Source organism: Fundulus heteroclitus, unplaced genomic scaffold (assembly GCF_011125445.2).
Source record: "Fundulus heteroclitus isolate FHET01 unplaced genomic scaffold, MU-UCD_Fhet_4.1 scaffold_632, whole genome shotgun sequence".
Taxonomy (NCBI): domain Eukaryota; kingdom Metazoa; phylum Chordata; class Actinopteri; order Cyprinodontiformes; family Fundulidae; genus Fundulus; species Fundulus heteroclitus.
In genome coordinates, this window is record NW_023397069.1 from 47,828 (window position 1) to 65,475 (window position 17,648).

General features: G+C 39.3%; 1 protein-coding gene across 3 annotated transcripts in view; it reads left to right on the top strand.

Annotated features, from left to right (window-relative positions):
- si:ch211-195b21.5 overlaps window positions 1-11,758 on the top strand; it is a 53,680-nt gene extending 41,922 nt beyond the window's left edge. For 2 of the 3 annotated variants that reach the window (XM_021314167.2, XM_012858512.3), the window contains 5 exons: window positions 524-1,109; window positions 2,224-2,285; window positions 2,365-2,452; window positions 2,541-2,644; window positions 8,964-11,758. In XM_021314167.2, coding sequence (XP_021169842.2) covers window positions 524-1,109; window positions 2,224-2,285; window positions 2,365-2,452; window positions 2,541-2,644; window positions 8,964-9,410 — 1,287 coding nt within the window. In that variant the 3' untranslated portion in view covers window positions 9,411-11,758. The remainder of the gene's footprint in view (window positions 1-523; window positions 1,110-2,223; window positions 2,286-2,364; window positions 2,453-2,540; window positions 2,645-8,963) is intronic. The other variant, XM_021314169.2, reaches the window with a different exon arrangement.
- The last annotated feature ends 5,890 nt before the right edge of the window (window positions 11,759-17,648 follow it).

The window sequence follows — 17,648 nt, forward strand, 5'->3', positions numbered from 1 at the left end:
TGTCATACAGATTAAGCTGTGCCTGTGGATTCACCCACCAACTCATTCTAGACAGGTTCATTTCTGTGCCCATGCAAGAAGGTATGTGTGGGTGATACACCTCACTCTGTTATCAAAGAACCAGGGATTACGTTAAGTAACCCAACGTTCTTTTTTTAACTTCGCTCACTGTTTTACTATGATAGGAATCCCAATCTAGAACTCAGGTGGACCCTGCAGTCCCTACTTCAAACACTGTGTGCGCTTGCGATGGCTGGGCCACATCCATTATGAAAAATGATGTTCAATTAAATTTCAATTAAATTTTATTTATATAGCGCCAATTCATGAAACATGTCATCTCAAGGCACTTTACAAAGACAAAGATGTGAAGCTAAAAGAATAAAACATGAAGTTTCCTGGGTTTGTAAGGTATTATACTCACTTGAAATGACAGAAATGAATCAGTATATCACTGTTACTAGAGCCCTTAAAGCTTTCTACTTGTTTACTATAAGTATTAAATGGAATTTGTTTTGCACAGGCCTCTGACGAAAGCCAAAAGGTGAAGAGTATTTCTGCTGACCACAAGATTGAAAAGCATGACCATCAAGATAATTTAACATCGCTGGAAAGCGACTGCATTCTGCTTCCTCACGAGAGAGTTGGCAGTGAATTTTCTTGGCTCAAGGAAAAAAGTCAGGAGGACATCTCTGTTCAGAAAGCCAACGAGCTGGATGACGAAGAGTCTTTCTTGTATGGCGGTGAAGCATCTTCTCAGAATGGAGGGCATGTCAAAGTGGAAAAAAATTATTATTCTAGTGTTGGCAGTCACAAGAACATGTTTCTGTTCAGTGGGTTCAGTAATGTGGTTGATCCTAAAATCCCCCAACAGATGGCTTTATCTACTGTTTCCTCTGTCAGTCTGGACAGTATGGAGTGTGAGAAAATCAAGAATATATTAAATAGCCTAGGTGGAACATCAGATATTGGCAAGATGTTGAGGACTCAAGTCCAAAAGGAGGGCAATGATGCGTCTCCTGCACTATTCAGTTCAGACACAGCGGCGGCAACACTGAATGAGCCAAGTGTACGGAAAGCTCTGGAGTCTCTGCAGTCTCTGATCAAAGGTTAGTACCTTCTCTTCAGTGGGTTTCTTTATTTTACTGCCATGTCCGTTACAACAGCATCAACATTGTTTTTTCATTATACAGCGAAACATTTTTTTGCATAAATTTAGCATTATGGTAAACAGGAGTTTTGGGATCTTGTAAATGTTACATCAGTAATCGTATGTAGAAGTAAAGCTAAAGAATTATATCGTGATTAAGTTATTATTGATTATTTTTGTCACTAGTTTGCCATTGTAAAACTCTTATGTTCCATAGATTTATTTTAAACCTTTATTCCTTGGGATTTTGATGATTATGACTCGCAGATAATGAAAACCCAAAACTTAGTATCAAAGAATATTAGAATATTACATAGGAACATTAACCTGGATATTTTAAAGGAGCAATAAGCGATATTTCACCACTATGTGGTGCTTGAGCACTGTCTGCAGACCAAAACGAAACCCAGCCACTCTCCCTTCTCACGTGTCACCTCATATGCGCGTATTTGTAAAGGACAAAAACATGCTCTGTTCGGTTTTTCCTTGGCTCGGTTCTCTAATAACAAAGAGCACATGAGCAGACCGTGTCATCTCCTTACAGCCAGCTGACATTTCAGACATTCATAAAAAAACTAGCTTCCCTACCGTGACACACGGTTTCCAGTGATGATTCTGCGTAGCAGTGTGATGAAGCTCAGCGTCTGTCGTTGTTTCCTGCGTCTGTAAATCCTTATTAGACGTTCGTTTGTCTTATCCACTTCCCAAAAGCCGACTCTGTCAAGTAAATTCACCAAAAGTTGCCGTCTTCGCCTGACTCTCCGCAAACGACGAAATATCACAATTATAACCAAGCATAACTTCCTGAATGTTACGGGTGCTGCCATTTTGATTTGCTTGGTTCCGCCTTCAATCCTAGAGAGCAGTAGTACCGCAGATCGTCACTAGGAGGCGAGGAAACCAAGGAACCGAGATAGTGTAATGGTCGTCAAAACCAAGCTCGGCTTGGTTAACTGATCCAAGCTCGGATCGAGCTCGGCACGGATCGGTTTAACAAGATCACCATTGTGTCATGCATTAGCTTCTTTTCTGTTTTCCTCTTTACATTAAAATGTGTTTTGTGTTTTCTTAAGCAACAAAAGAAAAACAGTCAAAAAGTAACGATCAGTCCCAGACTTCCTCTGTTAAAACGAAGGTAATGGATTTCCATAAAATATCCAAATGTTGAAATACATCCTGTCCTACTTGTTAAAAGTGGAGCTTGTGCTTTACAGGCAGGTGACCACGAAGAGAAGAAAAGAGCCAAAATGAGAGAAATAGAAACCTTAGCGAAAGAACTGGAGGAGTTGCTAAGGCAGGAAGGTAACAAGTTTTTGCTATACGTTTCTTTAATTTTTTTTTTTGCACACTATTTCCATCATACTTCACAGAACTTCTTGTCTGTTTGCAGGACTGGGTTTTATCTCGGCAGTAACAGGGTTCTATTGCCAGAAATGTGAAGAGTTCATTGGAGATTTGAATTCTGCTGAGAGACATGCAACAATCCACCAAACTGTGAGTATTTTTGTGCTGACTGTTCTTATTCTTTCTTATAAATGTGACTGTTATTGGCTGATAAAGCTACTTTCCCAGGGTCATAAGAACCATGCATTTTATGGTAAAAGGGCTTCTGATCACTGCCTTGTGAAGTTAAAGGGCTACTTCACATTTTTCAAGGCAAGGCAAGTTTATTTATGAAGCACTTTTCAGTAACACGGCAATTCAATGTGCTGTACACTCTTAAAACAGATGTGTCAAAAACAACACAAGATGTGTCAGATTTTAACACGTGCTGGACAACACACATCATAAACAACACGCCATGTGTTAAGTTTACCAAAATGTGTTAAATCTAATAATACATTTTTGTGTTATTTAACACTTCTCTGATAAGAATGTACATGAACAAAAAATAAAAAAAAGAGGAGAGCAATGCATTAACAGAGACAGAGGGAAAACATTACAGAGGAAAGCATGTTGCATTGTACTTTGGCCCAGATTTGATCCTCTATAGTTCTGTACTGATTAAATCAGGACTGGGTTATTTTATTCAAACAAGAAATTCTGTAAACTAAAAGACAAGTGTTGGGGCTGGGCGATATATCGAGATTTAAAAAGTATCTAGATTATTTTTATAGAGATTTAAGATGAGAGTATATTGTTTAAATTCAGATGGACTATCTTACGTTATAATTATTAGGTATCAAAGCAGCCATGGTGCCATGTTAGACAGTCCTCGCGGACCGACAAGCTTCAGCCTTCTAAGCCCTCTTAACGGTATTTTAAAGGTCACATTCATTCTTTCAGGGAGTCTCCAACCCAAACCACATTATTTTGCAGATATTTTCCACCTTGAGAAACACACTGAGAGGACTGAAGGGAGGGGCTAATGTTTGGCTTTCACATGAACATGTGAACGCCTCACATACTTTCATCAACACTTTTAGCAGCTATTTAGTAACTTTTTAGACCCTGCTAACAATTATTTTATTCAAAAGCTATAAGCAACAAATTTAACAAAGTTTTTTTTTTCTGTGTTGTTTGAGACATTGGTAACAAGTAAAAGCACCGATCGCTCTGAGTTTCTGTCTCTTCAGTAAACACTGAGTGCAGCTATGAGCCCTTCCCGCTACGAAAGCTCTGACAGGCAATCACTTAATTCAATAAAAAAATTATTCAATTGAGTGGTTTTATTAAATCATATCTCGGTTTGCATAGATTTACCCCCCCTCTGTTTGTGACGTCCCCCCCTCTGGTCATTCATGTTTTATCCCTGGGGGGATACATTCCCCCCCCCCCCCGGTCTGAATAAGTAATATGGATTTTTTAAAATGTATATAAATTAGGGCTGTCAGTTTTAACGCGTTGTTAACGCGTTAACTTTATTAGACCACAACGGCAACATTTTTTTTTTTGTCGCCATTAATTGCGCGTCAAAACACACACACCGGTCCCTAATGTTTTTCCCCGGCCGCGCTCTACACTGTTTCTTTTATCCTCTGCGCTTTCCGTAGTTTCAAGAGCACTAGAGACTGTAGCAAAACAGACCGGCGCTCACTGTTGCACAGACTGTTTATTTCATGCGACTTTGGGCTTGTTTTTTCTAAAGGCGCTTGTAAATTTCATGAGTCACGGGTTGCGTTTTTTTTGGGCACGTTTCTGAAAGGGAAATTGCTTATTTGGGCTCTAAAATAAGTGACGAAACAGCGGTTATTAAGAGACCTGCCTGCACTAGACACTTTGTATCCAGCTGAAATATCCCTCCGCCATAGGAGCCGACGGTAGTAAAGGCAGACAGAGCAACTCTGCACGTATTTTCTGCAGTTACGGTGCAATAACTGGTGATAACTGCTGAAAGTAGATTACTTGGTGCAGATCACCATTTTGAGCAGACATTGATTCTAAAGATGAGCTTTTAACATGCTGATAACATTGCAGAAACCCAACCCATAAACCGCACTTATTAATTAGTTTTCTCTGTATTTGACAAACTAAGGACCTGGAGTTACTAAACAGTTGCTAAACAGTCTCTTTCAGGATATTAAGCTCCTGCCCAGTTGCAAGCAAAGTGTAAGACTGGAATGACCTGGAAATTTAAAACCTTTTTCCAGGCTTAAACTCTATGAATATGGTGTTGTTGTTGGTGTGAAAGCTCAGAATTAGATGTGTGAGAGAGAGTGAAAAAACAAACAATAAAACTTGTGACTTTATTGAAATGTCAAATTTTTATTAATTTATATGTATATGCCTAATACCATGTCTATCTTTGTTTAAGAGGCAAAAAAATATATTGCCATGAAAATAGGTATTTATTTTCAAATTTAAATACACATTGTGTAAACATCAGGGCGTCATGATTAGTCATTTAGCCATTATGGTCCAGAGTTTAACATTTGGCACTAGGATGTTTTCATTCCAATTCTCAAAAGTGCTTGAAAAATAACAAAATACATTTTTTTTTTTTTTGTACAAGCATGTATTTTATTAGTGTCATTTATTGCAAAATTGCATATTAAAATGCCCAAACAGGCTATTACACTTTCAGAAATAAAAGGATTAAACGTGCGATTAATTTGCACTTAATCTCGAGTTAACTATCGACATTATGTGATTAATCGATTCAAATTTTTAATCGTTTGACAGCCCTAATATAAATACATGTCTTGTGTCCTTCACATTTGTTAATTAATTTTTTTGTTGTCTGTTTTTAAAGAGTATTAATACGTTTTCTGCTCGAAGCGATTAAAGTAAACTAATACCCACTCCTGAGTCCAGGCAGTACAGTAGATGGCGCAAATTTAAGAACAATAGTCTAATCTACTGGATCTAGCTATTTACCTGAAAGAGCAGCTGCTAGCTAACCAAGTAATGAATGAGAACGTGTGGCAGCATGGACGTCAACATATGACAAGTATTTTGTCATATTTCGGCCCGAAAAATCAACAGAAAAGGTCAAGAGTAGATGACGGAACAAACAGACATGGTAATGTTACAGGACAAACTTTTTGTGGATGATGAAGATTTGCAGGCAGCGTCACAAGACAAGAAGCAGCAGCAGCCGATTTCTCCACCCTCCCGCCCGCCCAGGACAGGTTGCATGCTGTCTCGGTTGCATACAACGTTTTTATGAAAGATTATCACGTCCTGCTGGCGTATTAGTTTTGGTGTTATATGCTTTGTTTTTGCTATATTTTTTTAGTAAATGAAGCCTTTCATGTTTATTTCCAATTTTAACTAAAGTACGTTTTGCGCATGGGCAGCAGGGGTTAAAACAAGGAAGTGGCTAACATCTATTAGCATCTCCAGGTGAAGAATGTTCCAAGAACTAGTAAAAAAAAATGCAAAAAAATATGATTCCAAGAGGGGGAAAACTGGAATGTCATTAGGAATACAGTCTGAACGTTGGTGTTCACTGGAGCGGACACTAAAGTTGCAAAGGCTCAGATGTGACCGCAGAGTTGACTGACACGAGTAAATGTTCTCATATGAATTCAATTCAATTCAATTTTATTTATATAGCGCCAAATCATGAAACATGTCATCTCAAGGCACTTTACAAAGTCAAGTTCAATCATATTATACAGATTGGGTCAGATTATACAGATTGGTCAAAAATGTCCTATATAAGGAAACCAGTTGATTGCATCAAAGTCCCGACAAGCAGCATTCACTCCTGGGGAAGCGTAGAGCCACAGGTTGAGTCGTCTGCATTGTACATGGCTTTGCTGCAATCCCTCATACTGAGCAAGCATGAAGCGACAGTGGGAAGAAAAACCACCCATTAGCGGGAAGGAAAAACCTCCGGCAGAACCGGGCTCAGTATGAACGGTCATCTGCCTCGACCAACTGGGGGTTACAGAAGACAGAACAGAGACACAACAAGAGAGACAAAAAAGCACAGAAGCACACATTGATCTAGTAATCTGTTCTACATTAGATGGTAGTAGCGGGTGAGCCGTCTTCTCTGGATGATGTCACAGTTAACAGAACGCCAGACCAGGTGTACCTACTATGAAGAGAAAAGAGAGAGAACAGAAAGTTAAGCAGAAATGACAACACATAATGCATAATTGAAGAACAGTAGAACTCAATAGAGTGAGAAAATTAGATCCTGATATACTCCAGTAGCCTAAGCCTATAGCAGTAAAACTATAAAGGTAGCTGAGAGTAACATGAGCCACTCTAGTTATAATTTTTGTCAAAAAGAAAAGTTTTAAGCCTAGTCTTAAAAGTAGACAAGGTGTCTGCCTCACGGACCAAAACTGGGAGTTGGTTCCACAGGAGAGGAGCCTGATAGCTAAAGGATCTGCCTCCCATTCTACTTTTAGAGACTCTAGGAACCACCAGCAGACCTGCAGTCTGAGAGCGAAGTGCTCTGTTAGGAACATACGGGGTAATCAGAGCTCTGATATATGATGGAGTTTGATTATTAAGGGCTTTATACGTTAGAAGAAGAATTTTAAATTCTATTCTTGATTTAACAGGAAGCCAATGAAGGGAAGCTAAAATTGGAGAAATATGATCCCTCTTGTTGATTTTCATCAGAACTCTTGCTGCAGCATTTTGGATCAGCTGAAGGCTTTGAACTGCATTTTGTGGACTTCCTGATAGTAAAGAATTACAATAGTCCAGCCTTGAAGTAACAAATGCATGGACCAGTTTTTCAGCATCACTCCTGGACAGAATGTTTCTAATTTTGGCGATATTCCGGAGGTGAAAAAAGGAAACTCTGGAAACCTGTTTAATATGGGATTTAAATGACATGTCTTGGTCAAAAATAACACCAAGATTTTTTACTTTATTACCAGAGGCCAGGTTAATGCCACCCAGATTAAGTGATTGGTTAAGAAGTTTATTTTTTGAGGACTCTGGCCCAAAGATTAAAACTTCGGTCTTGTCAGAATTTAGATGCAGGAAATTTAAAGTCATCCAGCTTTTGATGTCATCAAGACATGACTGCAGTCGAAGTAATTGATTGGATTCATCAGGATTTATGGATAAATATAGCTGAGTGTCATCAGCATAACAGTGGAAATTAATCCCATGCTGTCTGATAATTTTGCCTATCGGAAGCATATATATAGTAAAGAGAATTGGTCCAAGGACTGAACCCTGTGGTACTCCACAGGTGACCCTAGAGTTTGAGGAAGATTTATTATTAACATGAACAAACTGGAATCTGTCTGACAGATAAGATTTAAACCAGCCTAATGCTTTCCCCTTAATCCCTACAGTATGTTCAAGTCTTTGTAGGAGAATATTGTGATCAACTGTATCAAACGCAGCACTGAGATCTAACAGGACAAGTATAGACACAAGTCCATTATCTGAGGCCATGAGAATATCATTAGTGACCTTCACCAGAGCTGTTTCAGTGCTATGATGAGCTCTGAAGCCTGACTGAAACTCCTCTTGAACTGCATTTTGTGGACTTCCTGATAGTAAAGAATTACAATAGTCCAGCCTTGAAGTAACAAATGCATGGACCAGTTTTTCAGCATCACTCCTGGACAGGATGTTTCTAATTTTGGCGATATTCCGGAGGTGAAAAAAGGAAGCTCTTAAAGTTTTTCTAGATTGGTTTATTTGATTAATAACGGCTGATCTTCGATCAAGCCAAGCTGCCGCTTTACCTCGAGGCATTTCAGAGGGTCAGGTTTGGCCGGCATTATTTAAGTTTGATTTATTAATTAATTAAACCGGCATTATGATAGTTCTGCGATACTTTAACCACAGCTGTTTATATCTGCTAATCGTGCCCGGCGCTGGGGCTATCTCTATCCACAAAAAGAACCATCAAAACATTATCCGGATGGAGGCTTGATGTATATAAACTATCATTATGAAATGGTTTTTGGTCTTTTTTTAAGCATATAATGTGGATATAAACCTTTAAGATCCTAGTAGCTATGTCGATACGTCATTTTACTCAAGAGGAGCAAACACAGACTTGACATAGGCTATTAGTTTGTGAAAGACTTTTGTCTCACACAGTGAATATAATGGCAGCTTTTTGTTGAGGCTTGTATGGTGTGCAGGCTCCTTGCTACACTGCAGCAGTGCAGCTTCATGCATGCTTTCACTCTGCTGACCTCTATGTTGCTACATTGTGCTGCTCCTTCTACCTGCATTTTACAAAGAATGTTTGTTTTCATGGTTTATACAATCATTACTTTACACTTAAACCACAGTAGAAAGTAAATTGTTGCTGTTCCGAGGTCTGCAAGATGACAAACAAAACGTCCATTTTTTTCGTTTGTGTCTCACTGAAAGCAGCCTTTTGTCTCTGATAGTAAAGTTTCTGTTCTGACATGTTGTTTTTCACGTGTTTTAGCAGTCCGACAAGCATGCTAAAGACAGCAAAGACCTTTGCCACTACCTGAGCAGGACCACCAGCCAACGTTCAACTTCCAGAAGTGACATGGAGCACAAACAGAACTGGAGAGATGAGAAGGAATACAGAAGCACACACCACGACAGCAGGTCTGAGCAGGGAAATATCTGCTTAAAAGAAGAGATGAAGAAGGAGAGGATGCTCATAACGGTTAGCCGAGGACTGACACCTCCATCTCTAGACGTCCCAGTGAAACAGGAGAACAAGGAGCACGGGAAAGCCAAAGACAAAAGAGAAAGCAAGGATGAATTTCCCAAAACCAGCAGAGACAAACGTAAGACGGAAAAACACGAGAGCAGTGACAGCAGTGACAATGAAAAATCCCCTAAAACAAAACATTCCAAAAAGAAGAAAAAGAAAGAGAAAAAGAAGAAGAAGAAGGAATAAGGTTTGTAGAGTGTCTCAGGAGAAATGCTGACCTGCTGCTGCAACTCAGCATTTAGAACTTTAGGTCTTCAATTTCCCCCCAGAAAACTGCTTCTCTATTTCTTTTATTGTTTTTGTTAGTTTAATCTCAAGACAGGAACGATTCCAAATCTTTTCAGATTCAGTCAGGTGTGTTGAGTCTCCTTGTTGGCTCTGAAGCAGAGAAGAAGAAGAGGGGGAAGTGCCTGTGTGAGAACAGACAGGGATGTTGCTAGGAGATGGATGATATTTTCAGGTGTTTGTCTTTTTGTCTCTAATCCTCAGACTATAGTTTTAACAGAACTTGTTTGCCTGTTAGGTGTTGGCTCACGGTAAGTAGAACTCCAAAACGTCATGCTGTCCCAACTTTCCGATTCCATCTTGTGAACACATTAACCTGCACTGGTTCTAATTCTTTCCTCTGCTCTTATTTTTATTGAAACTCAAACATGACACACATATGCGTTTGTGATATTGTTAATAAAGAAAACAAATGTTTACCTTTTTAATAAAATTTGTTAAGTCAGACGTAATTGAGTGGTATCACTGTTCTCTAGAGTAATGTTACTGTCAAAAAGACCAATTTGTGACTTGTTAATTGAAATGTTGAGATAATGAACATAATTGTGTCAGAAAAGTGGTCCAATTCCATTAGTGTTTCTATCATCAAAATCATTTGTGATCAGGCATTTCAAAACCTTTCTCACTTTAAATGTAACATACACTACATGCTGTCCAAGTCAGCTGAAATACCAATCTGCTAGGGGCAAAAATGTAGAAAGTTCTATTCAGTTGCCTGGTTACCACAGAGTGTAAACCTTAACACTGATTTGTTTAAGCAAACCCCTATATCTTCCTCACATGTCACGACAGGGGTTACACTCTGAGGAATCTGTTTCAGTTACTAAATTTGAGGATACATTTAAAACCCCTTTCTTGAAGATTCCAAATCGTGCTTACAAAGCAGTGTCCTCAACATTCTTGGTTTCATCTGGATGGCCATTTGCTCTTCCTGTTGGAGCTATTTATTCTTTATTTCTTTATTCATTTGAATTTTGTTTTTGTTTTATTATTTTTCTTATTCATTCTTTGAGTTAGACAGGAAGTCATGTGGGTTAGTCCACTTTTCTATAAGTATAGGGGCCTGGTAAAGGACCAGCAAGGCATTTGGGTTTGGGGCCTATGGTTTTTACCAGAGCAAGAGAGCACAGTGTGATTGACAGAGTGAGAACAAAGGAAAGTTTGAAGTCTGTAATTGTGGCTGAAAGGAAACACAAATAAACCTTCCTGAACAATCAACAAATTTGGACGTCACAGCTTCTTTTGCCTGCGTATGGAATCTGGACCCCAGTGACTCTTAGTGGCTGGAGGAACTTTTATTGAAAGTTTGGTTTGACAAACAATCGCCACTACAGCAAGTAACCACCCCATGGATCAAGTTAGAAACCAGCTCGTGGACCAAAAGGAATAATCCCTCATCAATGGACATGTTGGATTTATGGATCTCAAGGATTACCATCAAACAAAAGGTTTTGGATCATCTTTGTTGAAATCAAGCGACTTGCTGCGTCAGGCCTGGATTGACACGTCACTCATTCATCAAACTGGTACGTGGAAATATTGTTTAAGCCGTAAAGGAAAACGGTGAAACTACTGGAGTTTAAAGACATTATTTCACTGCAAAGACTGATGAGATGAGTTTCATGTGACAAGTTGATGCTTAATTGGATCAAGACGTGTGCCAACTTCCATCATGAAAATGTTTGTTCACACGAATCAACCTCTTTAAACAAAGAGACACGTTTGTGCTTTATCCTGTGGATTCCTTGAGGATTATGCTGCTGTTGAATGTTTGAAATAATTAAAAGGATCGCTAAAAATGTCTGATGCAAAGAGCAAAGAAGATGACACTCAGATGCCGCAAGAGAAACGAAACATCAAATTCACACAAAAGGGTTTGGAGTTTTATATAAAAACATGTCAAGAAAACCGAAGTTTAAAGTGTAAGCAAGCTTCAAAATTTAAGGAGAAAATCGCATCAATGACGTCACGAGAAAATGTTAAAAAGGTGTCTTCTGACTTCGTCAAATTTATTAAATGCTATCAAGATGCAACTGATTTACATGAATCCTTTTTAAGCTTGCCATTACCAGAAGAAGAAGTGAAAAGACAAGCTGTGTATTTTCAGTCCAATTTAACGGCATTCTCAGATTTTATGGACAATGTAAAGGTTTGGTTGCAGGAAGCAGGATATCCATATACTGAACAGAAAAATGTTGATGATGATCAGGTTGTTGCTGATCAGGATGAAATAAACCCGGAAGACGGTGTCTCTAATGTTTCAAGTGTAAAGCCACGTTCAAAAACATCTTCACAGCAGTCTCGGGCCGTTTCTCAATTCACGAGAACGCGAGTCCGTACTCGCGTTCTCGTCAAGTCTGTTCTCGGTAAGAACACAGGAAGATCGGACTTGACGAGAACGCGAGCACGCAGCACGTATTGTGCATTGGAACAGAAGTATACTCGTGACGTCATCACACCCACAGCGCTTGAGCATTCCTTTAACGTTCAAAACTATTTATACACTACACCATCATATCTTATTGAAAACGTTTTTTTTTTTATTAATTTCTAAAAAGTATAAAAAATATCTAAAATAATTACAGAACTGTGGGTATAAAACCAGCAATAGCGTGAATTTCTTTGTTGGAGTTGTAATTGTTGTAGTTGCAGAGGCGATTGAATCTTCTTTAAAAATCAACACTTTGTAGAAGCAAAATGAGCGATACGACCAATATTGCTGTTGCTTCGGTCGTTGGTCAGTTTTACCAGCAGGCTGAAGAGGAGGTGATGCAGCTGAGGAGGCAAATCCGAGCAAGGAAAAGATTGATGCCGCAGAGGAGGCTCAGAAGGCAGAGTATGCTCACCCATCTATTGCCAACTAGGCATTTTAAGATTGACAGCCTATTTCCTACTTTTATCTTTAAAAAGACATTGAGGATGGTATTAAAAACGAGATCAGGTTGAAATTGTGACTATTTTTCCTATATTAATAAAAATGAAGACCCAGTTTTAACATTAATAACAGTAGGGTTAAGCTACTTTATTGCACCTCCTGACCTTCACAGCATTGATCATTAAGAAAGGAAAAAAAACACATTTTTATGTCTGTCCACCTTTACAGTGATTAATCTATAAATTATGTGCAGTTAGTTCAGCTCATTTTTCAGTGAAATGGTAAAAATACCAGAGAAGGGAAGCCATTTGTTACCTTTACTATACATTTTACCTTTTCTTTCTTGAGAACTATAATTTCTGCATGTTAAGCAGTTATAGTTTGATGGTGTGAAAAGGTGAGAATTGAAAAAAAAAAAACAATTATGGTAACATTTGGCATTTTTTATTTACAGGAAGAAACAGAAACAGAATATGTGAGGATAAACACTTCTGTGCCAATCCTCCAAATATTTTTTAATGAAGGGGACCTGAAACCAGCCTTCAGGCTAAACAGGTCCACCATCGTCCTCCTCCTTCAGCTGCTGCCCATCAGAAGGTCCATGGATGGCCACAGGAGATAGAGGTGCTGGTGACCCTCTGCTGGCTGGCCTGTGGAGCATCCAATAGGGAAACAGCTTGCCAGAAAGATCTCTTACCTTCTTGTCCTTAAATAGAGGCAACAATGACACACAACTGATACATAGATTATATTAATTGGATAGAAGATTAAGACAGATCAGCATATTACCTAAATTACAAGTTAATTTTATATTTGGTACAGGTCAAGTGGAGGCACGCTACAACAGACACCACGCCAAGGCTGATTAACATCATTGAGCGCGTCTTTGGTGGTCTGAAGACACGGTGGCGTTCCATCTTCTTAAGGGCGTTGGAGGTCCGCCTGACGTTTGCCCCAAAAGTAATCGCCGCCTGCTGCATCCTTCACAATATTAGTATAGAGGCAGTGGACCAGCTAGACGTGGAGGATGAGGAGGTTGACCCAGAGGAGGATGAGGAGGTTGACCCAGAGGAGGACGAGGAGGTTGACCCAGAGGAGGATGACCATCCAGTGGCTGAAGACAGAATGCTGCTCCAGCTGGCTGCATGTTTAAGTGAACATGACTACACCTGACCTAATGTAGGTCAGTTGGAGTCATGTTCACATGCTGCTTCGTTAAATTTTTTCACCACCTGTGAAAATACATTAAATAATCGTTAAATAATTTCCATTCCAACTATTTTTAATTGTAAGTTTATAAGCATTGTCTGTTTGTATAAGATCTTAATGAGTTATTTCTTTGTTTTAAACCATGTTAATAACTGTTAATAATTTGATGAATATACTACACCTTCATTCTTTTCCAAAGATAAAACATTTGTATAAAATAAATGTCTGGTTTTTCATATACTATTATTACTATTATTTTCTTTCCCTCTTTCTCCTCTCAATATTTCGTGTCCTGACTCAGAATAAACTCACTTAAAAAGGAAAAACATTTATAGAATGTATTTATTTATTTTATATGCTGCTGTCGTCCTAGGCAGACATTTACAATTTATTCCAGCAAGTATTGAGTTAATAAAGCAACACACGTCAGTCAGATAAACACAAAACAAATAAATAAATCATAACCAGCGGTATTATGCACACTACTTTTTTAAATTACGTACTAACTCTGTAAACAGGCCACATAGGGAAGCTTAAAAGTATAATATTCTCGCCTCAAACGATCTTAAAACGTACTTTTGAACAACAACAGCAGCAGAAAAGAGATTTTTTTAACTTACCGCTGTGAGCTCTGTTTGCGCTGTCTCAAATCAAGCTGCGGCCGCGGTGCATTCTGGGCACGCGGTCAGTCTGAAGAACGCACAAGTCTGCTCTGATGCATGCTCGATAAAGAGGGCGGGCGAGAACAACATCCGGGGAATTCGGCGCGTTCTCGATTTGGCGTTCTCAGCATTGGAACAGTGCTCGGGCTGAGGCTGATGACGTGTCACGAGCACACGAGAACGCTCAAGAACGCATATTGAGAAACGGCCTCGGACTTCATCTACCTCCTCTGCACTCATTAAAGCCGCGGCTGAAAAGGCAGCGCTCAGGGAGAGATTTGCCGCGTTGGACAAAAGACATCTGATCGAAACTGAAGAGGAAGAACTGCGAAAAGAAAAGGAAAAACTGAGAAGAGAAAAAGAAAAATTAGATTTGGAAACAGAGTTGGCAGCAACTAATGCAAAACTTAATGTTTTAAACATGAATTCAGTTGCTGGTTCTAAACAATCCGATGGCATGAACTCTTATTTTGACAGAGCCCAAGTAAAGGACACGCCCCTGTTAAATCCTCGTGCTAATGAGTTTGTTCCAAATGAAAGAGCAAATTCTTCATCTGACTCTCCTGTCGTTAGACCTAAACAGAGGCAGAAACAATTTCAAAATGACCAGACGAGAGTAAAAGTTGATTTTTCAACTCGAGCAACACAGCAAACGCAATTTCAATTTCCTTCTTTGACCGAGGACTGTCAGAATGACATGGTGAACATCATGCAAAGACAAAATGACATCACTGCCTTACTTGTAAAACAAAACTTACCGTCTGTTCTCCCATCCAGAAACATCCCTGTGTTTGATGGGGACCCCCCTGCAGTACAGATCATTTATGAATGCTTTTGAGAACGGAGTGGAGTTCTAAGAACGGAGTTCTTAGAGCAGTTCACTAGGGGGCAGCCTAAAGATCTGGTGCATAGCTGTCAGCACTTATCTCCTGATCAAGGTTATTCTAAAGCCAAATATCTTCTTGAAGAACATTTTGGAAACGAAAATAAAATTGCTTCTGCATATATGGAGAAGATTATGAGTTGGACACCAATAAAAGGTGATGATGTGAAAAGTCTTCAATCATTCTCTCTTTTCCTTCAAGGTTGTTCGAATTTAACACAACAAATTGTTCACATGAAAGAGTTGGATTTACCTATTAAATATGAGAACGATCGTCATGAAACTCCCATACAAACTGAGGGAAAAATGGAGAGTTACTGCATTTGAGCTGCAGGAAAAAAATGGCCACAGATCGTTGTTCACTGATCTGGTTGCTTTCATAGTAAAAGAAGTAAAAGTAGCCTCAGATCCAGTGTTTGGCAACATCCAAGACCCACCAACTGTGAGCAACTCTAAAGTTTCAAGTTCCAGCAAGCAAAGGAAAAGAGGAAGCAGTTTTGCCACTAATGTCAGCACAATTCCAGAAGCCAGAACTCAGTCGACTGAAAACAAGACCATGTCTACTGTTCTTCACAGCTGCTTGTTTTGTTTACAAAGAAATCATCTATTGGAAAACTGCATGCAGTTTAAAGCAAAAATGCATCGGGACAAGTTGACCTTCATTAAACAAAAGGGGATTTGTTTCGGTTGTCTGAAAGTTGGTCACACAAGCAAAGACTGCAGGAGTCGTTTGGATTGCAACGTGTGTCACCAAAAGCATCCAGGGGTTCTTCACATAGAGCAAAAGGAGCCAGGAGCCTCTTCAGAACAAATCCAACAGACAAGGTCTCATGTCAACTTCTCAACTGCAACCACTCAGACATGTGGGCATATTGGGGCCGGTCATAATGATGATGCTGTTTTTTCTATTGTTGCAGTTAAAGTTAAAAGTCAAAAGAGCAACAAAGTTGTACAAACGTATGCATTTCTTGATCCAGGAAGTTCAGGTACGTTTTGTACAGAAACTCTGGAAAAAAGTCTGAACTTAAAGGGCAAAAGGACAAATATTCTGCTGAGAACAATGAATCAAAATAAGATTGTTAATATACAACTTTTGTCTGGTTTGGAAATCTCTATATTGAAAACAAATGACTTCATAGCATTGCCAGATGTTTTGACTCAAAGGACTATGCCAGTTTCTACACTGAATATTCCCCAGCAAAAGGACATTGATCAGTGGCCTCATCTTAAACCTGTAAAGCTTCATAACATCAATGCAGATGTGGAGCTACTGATAGGAACTGATGCTTCAAATGTTTTAGAGCCCTGGGAGGTGATAAACAGTGTGGATGGTGGGCCTTATGCTGTAAAAACTAAAGTTGGCTGGGTCATAAATGGTCCTCTGCACCGTGGAAACAGCAGAAATAAAAATATCTGCACTGCTGTAACAGCCAACAGGATCTCTGTGGAGCATCTTAAAGAAATGCTGGTCAATCAGTACAATCATGACTTTAATGAAAGATCATCAGAGGAGAAAACTGACATGTCTAGAGAGGATTTGCATTTTATGAAGATTGTTAATAACTCAACTAAACTTGTTGGAAGTCATTATCATATTGACTTACCTTTCAGGAGTGAAAGTCCCAGCTTGCCAAATAACATCTGTGTTGCAGAGTGTTATGGGAGTTTTGGGTGGAATTCTAAACAATAGTAACTGAGTTCCCATCTTTCCTAAATGACGAGACGGTGGTAATGACGTTCCAGCACTTTTATTGAGAAACAGAGCAGAGATTCACATAGATGGAAAGTAATCGCACCCCACGGTTCCGCTGCAGTCTCTGTCTGCCCTGTCTCTGCCTGCCTCGCTTTTCGGGCTTCCCCTAATACTGCACCGTGGCCTTCCCATGAGACAAAACAAAGACAGTCTATCGTAAACAATCAGTATCCCTCAGCAGCTGCAGCATTTGGCCTTGCAATCAGCAAACAGTGGATAGCTCTACGCTTCCCCAGGAGTGAATGCTGCTTGTCGGGACTTTGATGCAATCAACTGGTTTCCTTATATAGGACATTTTTGACCAATCTGTATAATCTGACCCAATCTGTATAATATGATTGAACTTGACTTTGTAAAGTGCCTTGAGATGACATGTTTCATGATTTGGCGCTATATAAATAAAATTGAATTGAATTGAATTGAATTATACACAGACATCAGGTCTCCAGGCCTCCTCTGTCCGAGTGGTGTGAGGCCATAGTAACTTCAGAATAATAATTCTTATAACGTTCCTCTCTTTTTTTTTTGATGATGATGATGGCGTCGTCAGCATCAAGACAAAACAAGATGACCCATCACTTGAAAATGTGAATAAAGCACAGAGAAACCATTTCTGTAAACTCGTAAAGTGGGACCCAAAGGGTTCCCGTGTTGGAACCGGGTAGTGCTGGAACTTTTAGTACACATCAACATGAATTCTTCATAGAGCTTTAACACACAAGATCAAAGGTTTAGCTTTTATCTACAATTTAGGATT